Source organism: Mesoplodon bidens (genome assembly GCF_964165515.1).
Source record: "Mesoplodon bidens genome assembly, chromosome: 12".
Classification (NCBI taxonomy): Eukaryota; Metazoa; Chordata; class Mammalia; order Artiodactyla; family Ziphiidae; genus Mesoplodon; species Mesoplodon bidens.
This window is the reverse complement of record NC_138168.1, coordinates 52150691-52172000: the sequence shown is the minus strand read 5'-3', so window position 1 is coordinate 52172000 and position 21310 is coordinate 52150691. Positions and strand designations below refer to the sequence as shown.

Here is a 21310-nt window from a genome sequence, read left to right as displayed (position 1 = left end):
ACTCGAGCCACTTCTCTTGGTCTGTAATCAGCGACTCTGCACGTAGCCACCAGTCTGTCCTGTAGGAGAACATTTAACACGAGAGAGAAGACTGAGCATTCTAAAATGAATGAATTGGACTTTCAGAGAGATCTGAAAATATGTACACAAACCTGCTACTTCATTTTCTTTATTTTACTACCGTTTTAGGTCAAATTAGAATGATTATCAGAACACTTGAATTCTATCCTGATGAAAGTATAATTTCCTCCTGCTGCTCTAAGGGACTGTATGTCGTATTAACCCGGAATTATATTGGACTTAAACCCTTAGATGGCATCTCAGAGAATAAAGAAATGAAAAGATTAAAGCAGTACACGTTTTCCTTATCTTCTACAGGTTACAGAATCAGAGTGTGTGTCAACACCAGCCACGGACAATGGAAGCAGAGACGACTTCAGGGTCCCTGAGAGATGATCCAGGGGAAGAATCAAAGCTCAGACCATCAGCTCAGCAGGAAGTGAACTGTAGCACACATCTGTCCTCTACTGGAGGCAGTCCCGGGGGAAGCCCACTTCTCAGTCCCCCATCCCATCTGGGGCCCGATAGACTGACAAGTAGAAGGCATTCAACCGAGCACAAAAATAGCCAAGATGACAGTTTGGACTGGTTTGACTCCATAGCAACTCATCCGATGGAACCTAAAAACACTGTTCCTGTGTCTCCTAGTCCCAAAACAAGTGGGGGGGAAATGGCTTTGAAAATGTCCAACAACAAATCTCAGGGTAAGGAAAAAAGGGAGCCAGGCCAAAGGAGCCAACTGGAAACTGGACCGCTTCCAACACCAGAAGAGACAGAAGCTCCATTGAGGCCAGACAGCCTTGAGGGTGAAAAGGCAAAAAAGGCAGCAATGGTTTCTGAAGCAGCAGTATCTGCTGATGAGCCAGACTCAGTAGTGACTCATCACGTCCCCAGGAAACTGCACAAGCTGCGCAAGGAGAGGGCCCAGGAGTTGTGCAGGAATCCCGCCAGGCCGCCCTCGCAGCCCACAAACTCTCCTCATCCTCGGCCCACTCCTGTACAGAGCCCAGAGAGAGTGCTTGGAACTCCCAAAAGAAAGAGACAGAAATCCCTTGCTCGGGTGCAAGAGCCCCACCTTGAAAGTGTTGAGAGTCCGGGTCCCCCTGTGGCCAAACTGGCAAAATTTACTTTCAAACAGAAGTCAAAACTGATCCACTCTCCTGAAGATTGCAGCCATGTGTCTCCTGGCACAAGTAAAACAGCAGTTCAGAGTCCTGAAATTCCCCAACGTAGAGCAAGAGGAAAAGCAGCTCTGCCTGGGAAGGGTCCAGAAAAGCTGGCCTCTACCTCAGAAATCAGAAGCCCAGCTCAGCTGCAAGATAAGACAAAGGAGGTGTCACGGCAGCCACCGGACAAAGACGGACCAAGAGAGAAGAGGGAATGTGCCCCTGCAAAGGGAGCTGTCCAGCCTGAATTAGAGCTTGGGAGCAACACTGGACGTTTCCATCTTCCTTCTGAAAGGGACAGAAAGGAAGAGGTTTCGTGCCATAGTAAAAGTGGCAAGGTTCATGCTTGCACATTAGCAAGATTGGCAAACTTCTCCTTTCCTTCCCCCTCTGAATCCAAATCAGAATCCCCTCCTCCTCCTGAAAGTAAGAACCCGGGTGAGGGAGGCCCCAGCCCTCTTCTTGTGACCGCAGCTACAGTGCTTGGCAGGAAAAGGAAAACTTTTCAGCTGGGGGGATCCACCGAGAGACTGAGTCTTTCCAAAACATCTCTCTTCGCTTTACCGGAACTAGACAATGAACCATTAGACTTTGATTGGGATGAAGAAATGAGAAAAAAGCCCTAATCATGAAAAGCTTTCTGGTCAAGTTTCACCCTCGTCCACTCAAGCCAGCACCTTCAAGATATCAACATGGTGTTTATGGATATATAGACGTATTGACCATATTGGGCGCCATTCTGAACACCAGCCCCCCCATCAGGTTTTATAAATTCAGGTTTATCTTCATGATTTGAAAAGCTGTACAATCAGTGAAAGTCAGTGTGATACCAGTGCTTGAATCTAATTGAATCTAATTAATTAACAATTGTACTTGATTTTTGCAAACAGAGTACTTATATTCCCAAAGATGTTTCTGTTTGTTTTGTCTGGGTTTGGTGTTGTTTTTTTTAGGCGGTAGGTTTTCCTGCGATCCCTTCATTCACTCAGGAGCAAATGCCAGGAAGGTAACACTCACAGTGCTGACAAGTCAGATGAACTCTTTTTCTGTTTGTTTGTTTTTTTCTGTGTTTTTTTTTTCTCACCCAAGATGTGCTGAGTGTGTAAATATTTATTATGATTTGCCAAAATCATGTGATTTTTTTCTAATTTTTTTGTATTTATTCTCAAGTGTCAGATTAAATATGACTGAAGCTTTTGTTTCTTTGAGAGGTCTTCTCACAGTTGCATGATAGTCATAGAGATCTGGCCACTGGTCAAATAGTAGCTTTCTTGGGGTATTGACCTTTTGAGTTTTCCTTTCTTTCTTGAGCCAACAGTTTGTGCTTCAGATTCTTTTTTATGTCTTGGGGACTTACCTTCAATACAATTTAAATCCTACAGTTGGAAGAAGAGAGTGTGCAGTAGTCTCAGTCATATATCATGGCATCCATCCAAGTGGTTAACATGGAAACATGACTCCTACTAAGTTATGATTCATTTGTCTTTAGAACCAAGCAATAACTGTGTTTGGTAGGAAAAGGCCACTCAAGCTTTGTCTTAAATGCTTTTAGAGTAACTTTTTCTTTTAGATTCTAGCAAGGGTTGTTAGGATTTTATAATTATAGACGTTCTCTTCTGAAGTTTGAATTTGGAAAATGATAATAGATTCTTTCATTGTCTGAGGGACTTTAGACATGAGGAATACTGAAAACTATATGTACTTTGTCTAATGATCACTTCATTAAATTCATACAGAAAAAAAATCAGGAATCTCAATTTTTCTTGAGCGTTTAAACAGTAATTCCAAAATTGACTAAATTTTCTGAAAAATTTTAAACTAGGAGTACAAATTTAGTATGGATGAGTCTTGAAATCCTCAGACACCTTAAGCAGCTGATGAACAACATACATAAGCAGTGATTATAAGTTATTGCACATTCACATAAACCTATCCTAAAACATCAAGGCTATGGTTTAGGTCATTTCTTCATTATTTCTGTACTTTACTAACTTCCCAGTGTAGTATGATTCTTAATGTGATATATTCCTAATCTTTAAGTATTAGTACTTCCCTGAGTTTTAGCATTCTTACGAGAACTAAAGGAAAAGCAAAGCATCTGGGTTGCTGACTGGTGATTCTTGGCCTGGATATGGTCTGATTGTGAAGACTAGGCTATTTCAAACTTGAGCCACAGTGTCGAGCTGACTTTTTTTATGGTAAACTTTATGTTTCTTTCTTATAAATTTTTGTCTTTGAAACTTGGTATCTTTTGCAGTAATGATGTATTAAGCTGGGCATGGCTGATAGTTCCTAACCTCTTGATTTGCCATTAGGGTATTTTGATCTGTTCTGTTTTTTATCATTTAATATGGTTGTATTCTAGAGCTTTCATTTTTCATTTCAATCCTTTTTTTTTTTTTAAGACGTTGGGGGTAGGAGTTTATTAATTAATTAATTAATTATTGCTGTGTTGGGTCTTCGTTTCTGTGCGAGGGCTTTCTCTAGTTGTGGCAAGCGGGGGCCACTCTTCATCACAGTGCGTGGGCCTCTTACTATCGCGGCCTCTCTTGTTGCGGAGCACAGGCTCCAGACGCTCAGGCTCAGTAGTTGTGGCTCATGGGCCTAGTTGCTCCGCGGCATGTGGGATCCTCCCAGCCCAGGGCTCGAACCCGTGTCCCCTGCATTAACAGGCAGATTCTCAACCACTGCGCCACCAGGGAAGCCCCTCATTTCAATCTTGATTGTAGCGCACTTAGTTTCACGAAGTTAACTTGTCTCTTCAGGACGCTGAGTAATTCATATTTTAAAATACAGTGTTGAATTGTCCGTCTTCCTTAGTTACTGTATATGACCCTCTATGCCATCTTCTACCTGGTATTATCTCACCATATGTCCTATTATTTGTGCTAATAAATCCACCCTACTTTTTTTTAGTACCTTCTTCTGCCAGGATCATTTGGTCAAGTTACAAGTTCCATGTGTTTATTCTTCAGTACTTACCCAGAGAGCAATAACTATATATGTAAATATTATAAACAGACATAATTATTAGAAGAAATAAACTACTCAATATGAATGCTCCCCTACTTATTAAAAAAAAATAAACTTCTGTCACAGCTTACTTTCGTGTTATGACCACCTCTGTACTTGTTTTTGATGTGCAAATTCTTACAACTCGGTCAATGGGAAGTCCCTTTATGTTCACACCAATGTCCTTTTAAGACTCTGACTTTCCCAAAAGCACCCATGCTATCTGAAAACAACAGCATGTTGTTCCAGACTCATTTTATTTTTTTCCCAACTCAAGTCATAGAATCCACTACCCCTAAGGCACTTTATTCCTTTCGTGACAAACGGTATTAAAGGCCGAACACAGGGCTTTGGGGATGCACAGGGAAGTCAGTACTACTACTACTGTGGGGTCCCTTAGTTTCAGAACTGAAAATGTTTAATGTCCTAAGGTCACATTTTATCCTGCTGTGTCCTACTTTTTTTTATACTGTGTGATTTCACAACCACTAAGACTTTCTCTTATATGGTATTTAATGTGCGTACCAAGGAAAAACACAGATGTCTCAGGGGAAATATGTACAGTCTCAAAAATCATATTTGTAGCCAATAAAGGGAAGTGTAAAAATAACCTTTAATTCTGAATCAACATGTCAGGATATAGTTTTTTCAGGCCAGTGTACTCCTTGAAAACATTTTAATAATGTAAAATTATTTAAACACAATAAAAGCTGTACCTAATTTTCTTTGTGAGAGGACCAAACCAGGATCTTAATTCTATCATAACTACATAAAAGAGTTGAGTTTTCTGACATTGTTAAAGATATACTTTTCAGTGTATATGTGGTATTCTAAAATTTATAATAGGGATTTTATTATTTTAATTTTTAGCGTTTCTTAGAAATACAGACAAAACAAGCATATTATTCTGATACCTTTAACTCTTTGGCTTAACTCAGCCAAACTTTAAACTTTTTTTGAAGGTATACCAAAACTATAATAATAGAGATCTATTCTTGACTGACAGGTTTTAATTCTTGCAAACCTACGTATTCTTTCGTGTGTATTGTATTTGATTTCTATGCCTTCCCCTAGTGCTAAAGCTGCCTAGCTGGTGGAATTACTGGAAGAACAGTTCTAGAGAAAATCTTAGGTCAGCCACAAGGAAGTTCCCTAGAGCTCATTTTCAGCCAGTCCACAACATGTGGGTGTTCAGAACCTACCTACCCTGATGAATGTCTAAGTCTAGGGACTACCTGGGACCAGGTTAACCTTTCAGATGCAGCTTACCAGACACCCTAGTTCCAAATCTGACAAACTCAAAATGTGGAAGGCGGGCTTCCCTGGTGGTGCAGTGGTTGAGAGTCCGCCTGCCGATGCAGGGGACACGGGTTCGTGCCCCAGTCCGGGAAGATCCCACATGCCGTGGAGCAGCTAGGCCCGTGAGCCATGGCCGCTGAGCCTGCGTGTCCAGAGCCTGTGCTCCGCAACGGGAGGGACCACAACAGTGAGAGGCCCGCGTACCGCAAAAAAAAAAAAAAAAATGTGGAAGGTGAGGCCAGTGTGTATTCCTCAGTGTTCAGAATAACATTTTCCATGTCTGCTTTCCATACTGTTAACATTCAGAAAAGGTAAAAGAAGGCTCCTGGCTCACATCAGTACTCTCTCCAGTAGAGGTTTTGCTGTCTATGACCCATCTTGCAAGTGGCGAAGCAGCCCCTCCACCCCAGGTATACGGGGGAGCATTCCCCACACTCATGCCCTTCACTGCCACTCAGAGGACACACACAGGAAGCTGTGGTAACTCTTCTGTTGTTCTTATATCAGTTCCACCATCTTCCCTCTTAAAGGCTTAAAAATGCATCTGAAAGTAATATTTGTAAACGTGAACTTGACAGAAATGTTAGTTTAAACTCAAACTGTTCATGTGTCTACGTAAATACTCTGATGCAAGATATAGAACAAGGGAAATAGGATATGCACGCTGGGCCTGACCTCACTAAGGAGTAGGGTGTAAGTTATTTATCTTGTGAGTGTAAATGGTTTTTAGGCCGCTCTTCTTTATGTTTTGTTGGAACCTTAAGCCTTGGCCCAGTCGAACCACCAGAAAGCAATTATTTGCATCAGGCACACTTCTATGTGGGGACAAAACTGGTTTAATTTAGGGCTTCCATAATAAACCAGTGTTGAAAGACTGCTTAATATTTCAGATCTAACTTTTTCAGTGCCTACTGATGCATCAAGGCGACTGGTAGCACAGCAAAATTGGGAATCGGGCGAATTGGGTTCCAGGCCTGAATGATCACTGAGCAGCAGTTATCTTACTTGATTCGGTGCGGCTGACTCCTGTCCCCTCCCTGGAATCCTTTGTCACATGGCCTCCAGGACATCACATGCCTGTGGTTTTCCTTACTAACCTCTTCTGGTCTCCTCAGCTTTTCTTCTCCTTACCTAGTTTCTCCTTCTCTCCCAGACCTTTAATGTTCTCATTGAGTCTTAGGGCTCCCCAAACCTATTGGTCAGCTGATGATTCCTTTCCTGAACTCCAGACTCCTCTATCCAACTCCTAGTCAATATACGTCCACCTCAACGTATTTCAGATAATACTCCTGGTCTTGTCCCCATCAAATGTGTTCGTTTCCCAGATTTATCCATCTTGGGAAATTAGAGACTCCATCCTTCCAATTGCTTAGGCCAAAAACTTGAGTCATCCTTGACCGTTTACTTTCTCTTGTACCTCACACCCCATCTGTTAGCAAATCCTATGGAATCTCTATTTAAAATATATCCAGGGACTTCCCTGGTGGCGCAGTGGTTAAGAATCCGCCTGCCAGTGCAGGGGACACGGGTTCGAGCCCTGGTCCGGGAACATCCCACATGCCGCGGAGCACCTAAGCCCATGCGTCACAACGACTGAGCCTGCGCTCTAGAGCCCGTGAGCCACAACTCCTGAGCCTGCGTGCCACAACTACGGAAGCCCTCACACCTAGAGCCGGTGCTCCACAACAAGAGAAGCCACCACCATGAGCAGCCCGCGCACCGCAACGAGAGAAAGCCCACGTGCAGCAACGAAGACCCAACGCAGCCAAAACTAAATAAATAATAGTAATATATTTTTTCAATGGTCCACAGCAAACAAAGGTCTTTAGAAAGAAAAGCGTAGATCCATGTCCAGAATCTGTACGCTGCGCACCACACTGCTGCTGTCACAGCAGCCCAAGCCGCTACCCTCTCACTGTGCTTCCCTACTAGTCTCAGCACAGTAGTCAGAGGGAACCGGTCAGGTAATGTTACTTCTTAGCTCAAACCCTCCAGCAGCTCCCACCTCATCCTGGGTAAAAGCCAAAGGCCATATAATACTGATCTCTAAGGCCCTGCACATCTGGCCACGTGCTACCTCTTTGACATCAAACACTAACCATGCTGGTTCCTATAAGTCTCCAGACATGAAGCAGCCCCAGGGCTTTTTCACTTGCTCTTCTAACTGTGGAGTGCTTTTTCCCTGAAGGTAATCACTCCTCACTTCCTTCAGGATTTTGCTCAAATGTCACTTCAGTGAAGCCTACCTACCTTCAAAATTGCAAAACATTCTTCCCCTTACTTAATTTTGCTGTAGCATGTTTATCATCTGACATACTATAACATTTACTCATTTAGTTTATTGTCTGTCACAGGTGCTAACCAGGGGTGAGGGAAATCTAGAATGGATGGTAGACGAGAGAGACCCTGAGTATCATTTGCTGCCTCCAGATCGGCTGCTGTGGCCAGGGGGTGGGGGGCTGAGGGGTAGGCGCACGGCTGTGGCTTATACCACATCTGGCTCAACAGCTGCCGTTGGCACTACAGGTTAATGGAGCTTGGGGTACTCTGCTGACATTTTCCCCGATCTAATTCTTGTAGAGGCCAGACTGATGAATTAAATGGAAATGGATGGGGACCACCACTCTGCTTCCTTTAGGTCTTCAAGGGTGGCGCTAGTTTCTGCTCTTTGCCTCGGGATGTGTGTAATTCGCAGTCTTGCTCAGAGGGGGAGGAGAGGGGCAGCTTCAGAGGCTCCCACTGGTCCTTTCCCACTTTTATTCACAGGCTAAGGAACCAGTGTAGATATGTGAGTGTTCTGGCAACTTCCAAGTATTATCTATTTCAGCCTACTCTGAAGTAGACCTGGGTCCATCTATTACCTGGCCCCCACACACATTCTTTCTACCGGGGGGAACATGTTTTTATCATACTGGGTATCATTTTTCAACTCAGACCTTGTATCCAATGGTTCTCAAAGTATTAAGTATTGAGCTATTTCCTTTCCCCAGGGTATAGTTACCCAGGTAAATACCTGCCAGGCCCTTTGTAGAAGGACTGGGGTAATCACCATCATATAGTCTTGCCAAGGTGTTGCAGGGTACTTCTACCTAAGGACCTGACCTTTGCTTCAGTCAACGGGCTCCGAGTCCAAAAATTAATCCAGGTCCAGAAGCTGGTCAGAGAATTCTGACTTTATTGGCACAGCTGCCCTCAGCCTGTTCTAGATCCTTTCTCTTGACCAGTGCATCTGGAGTGCCTGCCTGGAGGCCGTGTTAAACTACAGATTCCTGGTCCCCACCCCTCAGAGTGGGCTGGGGCCTGAGAATTGGTTTCTGACAATTTTCCAGGCAATGCTGATGCTGCTGGTCAGAGACTGTGCTTTGAAAACACTGTGTATAGTTTGATCTCGGAGCTCATCTCCGGGCTCCAGCCACTTCCACAGCTCTGTGAGTGTCTCCCTGCTGTTCTGACCCTGCTTCTCAGTGAGGCATTTACTCCCACCTTGCTTCTGACAGTTAAGCATTGTCATCTGGCCTCTAGGGTTCTGGGATCTTCTCTCTCCACGTGGATCAATCATCGGATGTAGGCTGCCCCTGGGGAGAGGGCCTGTCCTTGGGCTAGGGCTCTGGGCTGAGGGTAATCTCCGGGGGCGGGGACTCAGCTGTGAGCTGTCATTGCGGTACGCGGGCCTCTCACTGTTGTGGCCTCTCCCGTTGCGGAGCACAGGCTCCGGACGCGCAGGCTCAGCGGCCATGGCTCACAGGCCCAGCCGCTCCGCGGCATGTGGGATCCTCCCAGACCGGGGCACGAACCTGTGTCCCCTGCATCGGCAGGCGGACTCTCAACCACTGCGCCACCAGGGAAGCCCTGATGCAATACTTTTAAAAGTCAAAGCACACACACACACACAAAAAAAAAAATCCACGAGGAGCAAAATATCAAATTTTTAAATAATGGCAGGATCAATGTTACTGATCTCTCTTTTTGCCTCAGCATGGCACCGTCTACCCTCACTAGAATGTAAGCTCTGTGAGGGCAGGGGTTTCTGTTTGTTTTACTCACTGATGGACCAATTCTTAGAAGAGTTCCTGGCACATAGTTGATGCTCGATAAATATTTGTTGAATTTAAGACATTTGAGGGAGGAATGACCATTTGTCTACACTTCCCAATTTCTCTCTCTTCTTTTCCTAGTGTTTCTCAGTTAGTGTTGACTAGACACAAGAGGCTGCTTCTCCTTGGAGCCAGGAGACTTGGAGGGAGCTTTGTGCCATGTAGGGAAAGCACCTGACAAAAATAGGACGTATCTTACTATTAAGGTCAGTTTTGAGATGTGTGTGTTTGAAAACCTTCATTGATTTCATCATCGGATTTAAGGGATAGATGTAGTGCATGTCATTGTGCTAACTAACCACAGCTAATTTGTTGTCAGGCTTGTATAATTATGAGAAACAGTTTTCAGAACTGCTCCTAAAAAGTTGCCCTGCCCCCAAGAATAGAGGGATTTAGGATTCGAGGACCAAAAGCAGAACAGCAAATCTTGATGCCAAGTGGAGAGTGTAAAGGCCAGCAGCCTGCTCTCCTTCCCTGCTTTTTATCTCCTTGAGACTTATGATTATCCGAGCGGAGCACTAAGGTTGGTGTTAGCACGTGGAAGGAACGCCCTCCAGGTGTGGCTGAGATGAGAGCGTTTTTGCGCGTGATGCTGGAAGAGGATGTGATCAGAGCTGCCGGGCGCTGACTCTAGTGAGTCCCCTCCTTACTGGAGGGCCTGTTGTCACCGCACCCTGCCCTCTTAGCACCCACGACCAATTCTAAGTTCTTTTTTAGTCAGTGAAGGGAGCTTGGGAGTCTCTGGGTCAGATGAGAATCTCAGGGGGTTAAAGGCAACTCCCACTCACTATAGAAAAATGAGATTCTTTGTGTCCTGCTAAGGCTGGGGTACAGAAGAAATCCCAAGCACCAGATCTCCAATGTCATTTCAAAACAAGCCAAAACAAACAAAAACAAGCCTGCCAAATAAAAATTTAGACCTGAGAAGTTTCAAAAGTGGATGAACTGAGTCTGGTTGTTCACCCCTCTCTGGAGCAAGAGCCATATGTGCAGATGCTGGGGTGGTGATGGGGTCCTGCCTCATGACGTGTATGGACCGCTCTCCTCCCAGGCACAGAGGGATCTGAGAGCGGACGATTGTGACGATATGGGAAGATGAAGAAACTGACTGGTATTGAGTACCTGCTATGTGCTAGGCATCCTATTAGACACTTCATGTATGTGTGTGAGTCTATATGTATGAGATATAGATAGATGGATAGATGATAGATAGATATTTAGTTCTTGCAGCAATTCTGTAAGAAAGGTATCATTAACCCTGTTTACAGATGGAAACATGATCAGAGGGACTGTGTTAATTTTTCAAGGTCACACAGCTAACAAATGGCTTCTGGAGGAGGCACTGTTTGATTTCAAAACCAGTGCCCCGTCAACTATATCATGACAGCTCCCAAAAGCAATGTGACTGTGTCAGGGCAAGGCCAAAGTCATGAGGGCGTTGGCTCATCTCCCATTTAGTCATCATGTGCTTTCAGAAAGAAACGTGTGGGCAGCCCTCTCCTATGGGCACTAAGCCAGGGCAACAGTGCTGGGCGGAGCGCAGGTCCCTTTCCTCTACAAGCAGACCTGGGCAGCTGCTCCATATCCAAAGCAGGGGACTCCTCCACGCCTCTGCCCTGGTTCAGCACCTAAGCAGGTGCAGTAACACTCCAGGGCAGTTGTACTTCGCCACGCCAGGAGGGCCATCACCTGTGCTGGGCTCTGGGCACCGTCCACGTAGAACACACTGAGAAGGCTGCCGTGGAGGATGGCGAGGTGCGGCCCAGCCAAGGGGCCCTTTTTATTTTCCATCAAATGTGTGCAAATGCTTTTTTTCCTGGAGGACTTTACTTCATTAAAAAGCTTTCAGTCGTGGGACCCTAGATAACCATCCGGAAGGGGTTTTTGTCTGTCCGTTTCCTGTGCTTACTTGCCTTGAACAAACGTGGCCCCCGGAAAGGGAATGTAGGCCAGCCCGTTCTGTCTGCTGCTCACACCGCTAGGGGGCATGAGGGATCTCTGGCAGGGGAACTGAAAAGGCTGGAATGCCTAAACTCACCAGCAGAAGCTGAAGACCTGCCTGCATTCAACCCTCAGGATGAAAACACTTCTTCCACAATCAGCCTCCTCGGGCACTTCCAGCAGCAGACACACAGGCCACCTGAGGGGTGGACCAGAGCGGGTGGGAGCACCTCAGCGGGCGCCCCATCTTCTGAAGACTTTGATAATGTGTACGTGAAGAGCCGGCGGCCGCAGGGCTTTGAAACCCTCTGAGCCATGAGGTCAGAGTCCGCTTCATAGAAGCTATACTCTGAAAGAGTATACATTCAATCACGCGGTTCCTTTGGGAGACGGGGACAGAGAGTCAGACTCCAATCCACAAGGTCCTCAGATAGATTTTTGTTAATCAGAAGCTTTAAAAAAATGCCCAGAATCTCCCACAAGCAATAGCCTGCACTATGTTTTTGTCATTGAGGTATAATTGACATATTACATAGGGTAAGTTTAAGGTGTACAACAGTTGTTTTGATACATTTATATAGTGTATGATTACTGCTGTGGAGCTAGCCAGTACCTCCATCATATCACATAATTATCATTTCTTTTTTGTGGTGAGAACAATTAAGATCTAATCTCTTCGCAACTTTCAAGTATCTAATACAGTATTATTAACTGTAATCACCGTGCTGTGCATTAGATTTCCAGAACTTATTCGCCTTCTAACTGTAAGTTTGTAGCCTTTGACCAACATCTCCCCATTTCCTCCACTCCCCAGCCCCTGGTAACTACCTTTCTACTCTTTGTTTTTATGAGTTCAGCTTTTTTAGATTGCACATATAAGTGATATCATTACAATATTTGTCTTTCTTGGTCTGGCTTATTTCATTTAGCATAATGCCCTCGAGGTTTATCCATGTTGTTGCAAAGGGCAGGATGTCCTTTCTCGTGGATGAATAATATCCCATTGTTTATGTGTACATCTTCTTTATTCCTCTATTGATAAACTCTTAAGTGGTTTCCATATCTTAGCTACTGTGAATAATGCGGCATCGAACATGGTGGTGCAGATCCTATTTTATTTCCTTTGGGTATATACCCAGTAATGGAATTGCTGGATCATATGGTAATTCTATTTTTAATTTTTTGAGGAACCGCCATACTGTTTTCCATAGTGACTGCACCAATTTACATTCCCAACAACAGTGCACAAGGGTTCCCTCTTCTCCAAATCCTTATCAACACTTGTTATCTCTCTCTCTCTTTTTTTTTTTGATGATAGCCATTCTAATAGATGTGAAGTGATAACTCATTGTGATTTTGATTTGCATTTTCCTGATGATTAGTGACATCGAGCATCTTTTCATGTACCTGTTGGCCATTTGTATCTCTTTGGAGAAATGTTTATTCTGCTTCTCCATTTTTAAATCGTTGTGGTTTTTTTTTCTATTGAGTTGTATGAATTTCTTAATATATTTTGGATATTAACCCCTTACCAGGAATATGATTTGCAAATATTTTTACCCATTTGGTAGGTTGCCTTTTCACTTTGTTGATGGTTTCTTTTGCCGTGCAGAAGCTCTCTAGTTTGATGTGGTCCCACTTGCTTATTTTTGCTTTTGTTGCTTTTGCTTTTGGTGTAAAATCCAAAAAAATTGCAAAGGCCTATGTCAAGAAACTTACCCACTGTTTTTTTTTTCTTTTTTCCTATTTAAAAAAATTTTTTTATTGGAGTATAGTTGATTTACAATGTTGTGTTAGTTTCTGCTGTACAGCAAAGTGAATCAGTTATACATATGTCCACTCTTTTTTAGATTCTTTTCCCATATAGGTCATTACAGAAACCACTGTTTTCTTGTAGGAGCTTTACAGTAGGTGTGGGTTTGGCCCTCAGCGTGTTAGGGGTACCCACAAGTCAGTTGGGGGATCCTCTGGTGAGGTTTCCCCAGCAGTTCATAAGCAGCTTTCCTGCTGGAGTTTAGAACACAGTCAGCAGGAACCGTGTCCCTTTAGTGCCCTCTGATATTCTTATCTGCCTCTTTCCCAACCTCCTCCCTCCCCCTAACCATGGAACTCTTGCTTCAATACTCTGGGTGCAGCTCTGGAGAGATGGTTTCTTTAGCAGAGGCCTGCACAGCTGGGACAGCCAGACGCTCACTCACCACTCCTCCAGTCCCCCGCCAGAGGGGTCCCTGGGCTCTTCCTTCTCTAAGCTGGGCTGCCTTGGAGGGCAGGAACTTGGCAGAGTTCCTCTTATCCACTCCACCACAGCCAAACTTGTATTTTTTTATTTTTTATTTTTTTTGTGCCAACAGAGTGCTGGAACTTCTCCTCTAGAAACTTGAACTTCTACTAAGGCTCTCTCATCCATGGGTATCTGCCCCAATCAGCATCTTCCAGGTGCTCTCAGACTGTGGCCCAGAGGGGTTGGAGCTGGTTCACAGGCTCCTGCTGGCTGCACAGCCCATACCAGGGTCTGTCTGCCTGTTACCCAATGCACGTTGGGTGAGATGCCTCTGGGTCCCTTGGCGTATGGTGCTGGATCTCATAGCTCCCAGAGGCACTTTGGTTCATGGATAGAGGCCAAATCTTAGATGTTAAAGGGGGATAAAAATAAGGGACATCTTATTCTGCCATGATGCTAACACCACTCCTCCCAATAGCCTGCATTTTGGCAATCCAGATTCTAGCGTCCATGCAGGTGTGACAATAGAAAGAGCATGGCGTTGGGTGCCAGACAGAGCTGCTACTCACTAGCTTTGTGACTGCCAGGGGTACTTGATCTGAACATCAACAAAATGGCACAGTTTCACCTTTGTAGGACTGTTCAACACCAACAAGTATTTCTCAAGGACCTACTTACTGTGTGCCAGGCACCATGCTGGGCACTGGGGATATGATAAATGGTAAGACAGACGTGGTTGGTACCACTCTTGCACATTACAATCTAGCAAGGACTGTATCGCTAGTAGGGATGTGTCTAAAGTGTCTGCACAGTGCCTGGCACATCCCAGACACTTAACACATATTCATGGTTTTTTCGCCCTTCCTTTCCCTCCCATCTCCTTCTCCTCAAAAATATGGATTGTAGGGCCAGGTCGAGACTCCCCTTTGGCAAAGTGGGTTTCTGGGGCAAATGGCAGGATAGGCTCCTTTCTCATGGCTGAATAATATTTCATTGTGTTTACTTGAGCATATTATGCTAAGTGAGACAAGTCAGACAGAGAAAGACAAATACTGTATTTCACTTAAATGTGGAATCTAAAAAAGGTAACCTTGTAAAAAACAGAGTAAAATTATTACCAGGAGATGGGACTGGGCAGGGACAAGTTTGATGTTGTTTAAGGGTATAAACTTGCAACAAGTAGCGAATAAGCCATAGAGATCTAATGCACAGTATAATGAATATAGACAACAGTGTTGTACTATAATTATGTAGTGTGATGAATATCTCTACAATGGGAATCATATTGCAATATATAAATGTATCAAAGTAACACACTGTATACCTTAAATTTACACAATGTTATATGTCAAATTTATTCAATAAAAAAAAGTGGGTTTCTGGAAACACAATTAGAGGCGATTCATTCATACTTTACTTTTTAATCTGCCTTTACTTAGCACTTACTGTTTGCCAGACTGTGCTAAGCCTGAGGGATCTGTAATAGATATTTGTTGTTGTCTGGCCACCATTATCTGAGCCACCCTCCTTATTTGAGGAATTACCTCACCATCTCTGACCAGGCTGAAAACATCAGCTACTCACCTTCATTCTGAGCATGCGCACTTTGACTGAGGCTTAGCCAATCAGGTGCTTGCACCCTGGTACACCTGGGAGCCAGAGAGGCCAGGAAGTAGGGCGGGGAGGATAATCCACCAAGGGGGAGGCCTGGGGCAGATGCTGCAGCAGCCTGTCATTTCCAGGAACAGTCAGCAGTGCCAGTGGGAAGACAGTGCATTCTGGACATCAGGTGGCCTGGTTTGGTGGTGTGATTTTGAGTGTGGTCCTGGCTGCTTTTAGTTTCCTTTTTTCATACCTACTTTCTGATTTTCCCACTGGTTCAGCGAGCTACCCAATTCCTTTTAGCAAAATCCTTGCATACTTAAATCAACACAGATGGGTTTCGTTCTTCACAGCTGAGAACCCTGATTGACAAAAGAAGAAAAACAGTTAAGTCTGACCCCTATCCCTCAAGAGCTTAGCACACAAGTGATTTCAATACAGCCTGTGTATTGGAGGAAAGACAGGCCTCGTTTGGAACATCTACTGTGCTGGACAGTGACATTCAGTAATGAACACACAGGACTTCTGGTGGCAAGGAGCTCAGTCTATTGGGAGAGATGGATCCATCAACAGATAAATCGTATAGCAGTGCATAAGAACAGTGCTGGAGACGTGTGCAGGGAGGGATGGAAGCACCAGCTCAGCTGAGGTAGGGCTGCTGACGGACGAAGGCTTAAGAGCGGAGGATGCGATGTTTGAGGCAAGTCTTAAGAGTAAAAGCAGGTCAGACAAAGGCAGAGGAGCCTGGTGGGAAAGAAGGCGTTTTCTGTGCAAGAGCAAAGGCCCAGAGGAGAGTCAACGTGGTGTGTGTGGAATTAAGCAGTTTGGTGTTGCTAGAACCACTGTGTTCCTGGCGAAGAGTAAAAAAGTCATCAGGGGCCCAGAGAGAGGTGCGCTTTGAGTACAAGACTTAGGTGCGGAGGTAAGAGTGGGGAATAGCTCCCTAGGGGAATGGGAGATGATGAGGACCAGGGATAAGGAAAAGATGCAGTGGTGCAGAAGGCCCAGGAGAGGCTGGAGATCATGGTATTTTAGTAGAACTTACCCATGCGGTCAGAGGTTTTCTCCAGAAATACTTAGCTACCAGTGTATAGCAGTAAAGAAGGATATTGGTCCAGAATTAGGGTTTTGCTGTAAAAATGAAGGCATCTGAATTTGGAGAGCCTGATCTTGGACCAGGTTTGCTCAGGTAGAACAAGCCACACACTTGAAACCTGCCTTTGGTTTGGATGGAGGAGAAGATACAGGACCGGGGTGAAGACAGTGGGAGGGTATAGTCTTGACTGAAATCTGCCACATATGGCCCAAATCCATTTCATGCCCTAACACAAGAGTCATTATATATTTTGAGTATAAAATTACGAATGTAAAAGAAAATTTTAAAATCATCGTCTCAATTCATGACACCGTGGGGATCAAGATGTTCCTCACGTTTTTATAGTACCTTTACACAGCATTCATTTCCCTTATGAGGAAAACGTACAAGCCCTCTTTAAGCATTTTAAGGAAAAAGCTTGAAATAATTGTAGCAAACATTTATAGAGGGCTTTCTATGTATAAAGCACTTACTTACTCTTCATAAAAACCCCCTGAGGGAGGCATCATTATTAACCCATTTTACAGATGGAGGAACTAAAGGGCAGAAAACTTAAGTGACTTGCCCAAAGTCACACGGGGCAAGTGGGAAAGCTGAGATCTGAACCCAGACGGTCTGGCTCTGGAAGCAGTGCCCCTAACCATATACTCTACTGCCTCTCCCTGGAAATGTCACCACATCCTCCCAGTTAGAGGCTGAATTGAGTCCCCTCAAATTTTATATGTTGAAGTCCTAACCCCTGGCACCTCAGAATGTGACTATATTTGGAGAAATGGCCTTTAAAGAGGTGGTTTTGCTAAAATGAGTCCATTAGGATGGACCCTAATCCAATCTGACCGGTGTCCTCATAAGAAGGGGAAATTTGGACACAGACAAAGGTCAGATGATGTGAAGACACAGGGAGAAGATGGCCATCAAAAAGCTGAGGAGAGAGGTCTCAGAAGAAACCAATCCTGCCAACACTTTGATCTCAAACTTCTAGCCTCCAGAACTTTGAGAAAATAAATTTCTGGGGTTTCAGCCACCCAGTCTGTGGCACTTTGTTACAGCAGCCCTAGGAAACTAATACCCTCATAGACCATGAGTTAAGAAGGAGAGGGCAAAGGGGGAGGCAAAAAAGAAATTAATCTTGCAAGTGAATTCCCCTTCTCATTTAATATAAAAAAATATGCATTTCATTAGACAATAAAAGCTTTAATTGGATCGTGTTTTAAAAGAATTAACTTGGAATTCAGTTCTGTAATCGGAGTAAAATAAAGCATCAGCCGTCTCCATTGATACTGAGGTAATATCACAGACAGGAAAAGGCAGCTTAATCAAGGCCAAAGTGTGCTTGTTAATTGGCTGTCATCCTCTCCAGGGAGCCTCCAAGGGATGCCGTTAACAATTAGAGAGCATGGATTTATTGACCAAAGATGAGGTAAGCTGGGCGTTAAATGCACTGTTTCCTCAGAGGGCGGCAGTCCTTCATTAATAATGAATTCAGTCTTTCCTCATGTCTTCTGAGTTTCCCACTAATACTGGAATTATTGGTGTGAAACATGAGGCCTTCCAGCAATTATAGGCAATCGAGAGATTCTTAGAAAGTGCAATAGTATATTCCAGGGTAAAACTTATTTCCAGCATACTTATTTTTTCTCTAATGAATTTCAACCCGCGTGTATTCAGTACTGACTGCCTGCTAGGTGGTACCGGCTGGCTCTGAAGATCTCACTGGTGTCAGGATTCTGGAGGCTTTGTAGCCTCAGGCCCTTCGGAGGTCTGTTTTCTGAGAAATAAATTAGGGAACGTCCCAGTCACAGGTCTGAATCGTTTTAAGATCAAAAAGCCTTGTTTGTAGATTTGGAAAAATTCAAACTTTGACCAGGTTGTCACATTTTCAGTTCCTGCTCCATGCTTTATAGAGCTATGTGTTTCATGTTTCAAAGTTTAAAATCAGAGAGTATAATTAAATGTCTCATTTTTACATGTATTTTCATTTTTACATTGTCTCGTTCCTCTCTGCACCTGAGAGTCTGGGTTCTCCTTTTACCGACTTATTTCTCACTAGCCTTGAAGGGCATCAGCATTCTGTGTATATCAATATAGGTTTGATATGATGGATGTTTCTGGAAAACTCCATCCCGGGTCAGGGAAATAGTCAAGAACATTTTTTTTCTCAAGGGCACTGAACTTTCAAACATCAACTGAAGTACCTGCATGAAAAAGCTACTTGATTCAGAGTTGGGGGGAAGAGGAATTTGATAATTCTTAGAAACAATATACAGTGGTTGCCATTTAATGTAACTTTGACTAAATGAATGGGAAGAAAGAAAAGTGTGGGAAAAAGAGGCAAACACAGAGGAGACAGATGGAAATAGACAAATAGAGACAGTTTAAAAGAAGTGATTCAGGAACAAAAGCAGAGCAAGATGTGCCCAGGCCCAGAGACACAGGCAGAAATATATGTATTAGAAAGAAATACACAGAGTCATATTAGGGTCATACCCAACTTTCATGACATGTCATACCTCGTCTTAAGATACTATTACTTTAAAAGCTGTGTCACATTTTTCACACCAAAACGAAAGCAAAAAACCCAAATTTAAAACATAAACAAGAAATAAACCTTGTTCCACAAGCCAAAATAAAATAACACTGAAGGCCATATCTGACTGGGCTGGGGATTTCTCACTTCTACGTTTTGGCCACATGTGAGCGTGTACATGTGCGCACACTCACACACACACCCCTAATGATTTTGGGCGATGAGAGAAGCTACTGCTCTGCCGTCGTATGGCTTGGCAGCGTCATTCAGAGTGAGGAGACGTACAGTGATGGTGATTTACATCAACCAGAGCAATGGCCTGTGGTGGGTTTGACTGTGTGTAGAAGTGGCCATAGGCTATTGGTAAACAGACTCAAAGCTGCACTCATTCTTGACTTTTCTTTTGTTTTAGGAGCCGGCCTTGGGTGTCCCCTCCCAGGCCAGGCCTGTTCCCCGTCTTCCTTCTCATCATTGCTCTCTTTATTTTACTCCCTCACCAGTCAGAAAACCCAGGCTATATGGCCTGAAAGGAATGAGAACCGTTGAGTAAGAAGAAACATCCAAGTAGAAAGAAAAGAATTTTCAAATTTCTTGTCTGGCACTGGGCCTTCTTGATTAGCCTCAGCAATTGGGATCAATCCAGTTATTCCCATGTAGCAATATTTTTCATTCCCCAGCATTTAGAAACCATCTCTCTATTCCTCTTATAGTCTCTGGTCTTTTGCATCTCTGTCTCTCCAGATGGCTTCTTTTTTTTTTGTATATATAAATTTATTTACTTTTTTCCTTTATTTTTGGCTGCGTTGGGTCTTCGTTGCTATGCGCGGGCTTTCTCTAGTTGCCACGAGCGGGGCTACTCTTCATTGTGGTGCGCAGGCTTCTCATTGCGGTGGCTTCTCTTGTTGCGGAGCACGGGCTCTAGGTGAGCGGGCTTCAGGAGTTGTGGCTTGCGGGCTCTAGAGCACAGGCTCAGTAGTTGTGGCGCACGGGCTGAGTTGCTCTGTGGCATGTGGGATCTTCCAGGACCAAGGCTCGAACCCGTGTCCCCTGCATTAGCAGACAGATTCCCAACCACGGCACCACCAGGGAAGCCCCCCAAATGGCTTTTTTTTTTAAATTAATTTATTTATTTTTGGCTGTGTTGGGTCTACGTTGCTGCCCATGGTCTTTCTTTAGTTGTGGCGAGCCAGGGCTACTCTTTGTTGTGTGCACGGGCTTCTTATTGCGGTGGCTTCTCCTGTTGCGGTGCACAGGCTCTAGGCGAGTGGGCTTCAGCAGTTGTGGCACACGAGTTCAATAGTTGTGGCTCACGGGCTTAGTTGCTCTGCAGGATGTGGGATCTTCCCCGGGCTAGGGCTCGAACCTGTGTCCCCTGCATTGGCAGGCAGAGTCCCAACCACTGCGCCACCAGGGAAGTCCCCTTGATATATTTTAGAGTGTGTTTGCCCTTGGCACTATCCTGAAGGCAGCAGTGAATAAAAATTCTACTGGGAAAATACAGTAATATTACAACTGGTGGTGAGGGTGAATTTGTAAACACACGTTTGTTTTCAAATTTTCTGCGCCCCAAGGCATTCCCAGGGCTGAGAAGTTTGGTGAATTCGAGGAAAACAGAGGAGCCTGGAAATCTGGATGTTCCACCACCTGCTCACAGACCACAGGGAATTTCGCAGCCAGTACATTTGCGGAGGCTGGTGCCAGGGGGACTGAAAATGAAAGCGGGCTGTGGAGTTTTCTATCTTTTCATTCAGCTTTTTTTCAAACATTCTTCCCCTTTCAAGAAACATTGATGTGCCTTTCCTTTAAAGTTAACACTGTAAGGAATCGAAGCCTCAATTCCGGGAGATACAGAGCTGGACGGCAGCCATCCCTCAAACGGGCCCCCACGGAGAAGACGTGGAGACGTGAGCTCCCAACTCAGGCTTCCGGCGGATGCGTATTGAACCCCTTGGACTGGAAGCTGAGGTCATGGATTACTTTCTCATTGCTCTCAAGGGTCAGTTCAACTTATACTTCCTGTCATTGTTGTCTTAGACCACGCATAACTCAGTCTTTCTCAGCCCATTTCCACACACACAGATTTCTAAATCAGTTGTGAAAAAATACCATTAATATCTCTACATTCAAGAAGAGATGCTAATGGGAAAAAGGCGGAGGAACTGCTGTGGATTGGCAGTAATAGAGGTCAAATAAAATAGGGCAGCAAATCAGGAAATGGGGTAGTGGCAGTCACTTGAGGAGAGGAAGTTCAGCAAACTGGCCAACATAACCACTGCAACATTTTCCGTTTTC

At 44.4% G+C, this 21310-nt stretch overlaps 1 protein-coding gene across 3 annotated transcripts in view; it reads left to right on the top strand.

Annotated features, from left to right (window-relative positions):
* Positions 1 to 21310, top strand: part of MCM9 (minichromosome maintenance 9 homologous recombination repair factor) — a 126042-nt gene that overhangs the window by 80262 nt on the left and 24470 nt on the right. For 2 of the 3 annotated variants that reach the window (XM_081251196.1, XM_081251197.1), the window contains one exon: positions 379 to 2421. The exons of the other annotated variant lie outside the window; for it this stretch is intronic. In XM_081251196.1, the coding sequence (XP_081107322.1) occupies positions 379 to 1852 (1474 nt within the window). In that variant the 3' untranslated portion in view covers positions 1853 to 2421. Of the gene's footprint in view, positions 1 to 378; positions 2422 to 21310 lie in introns of those variants that run through there. 3 annotated transcript variants of the gene reach the window in all.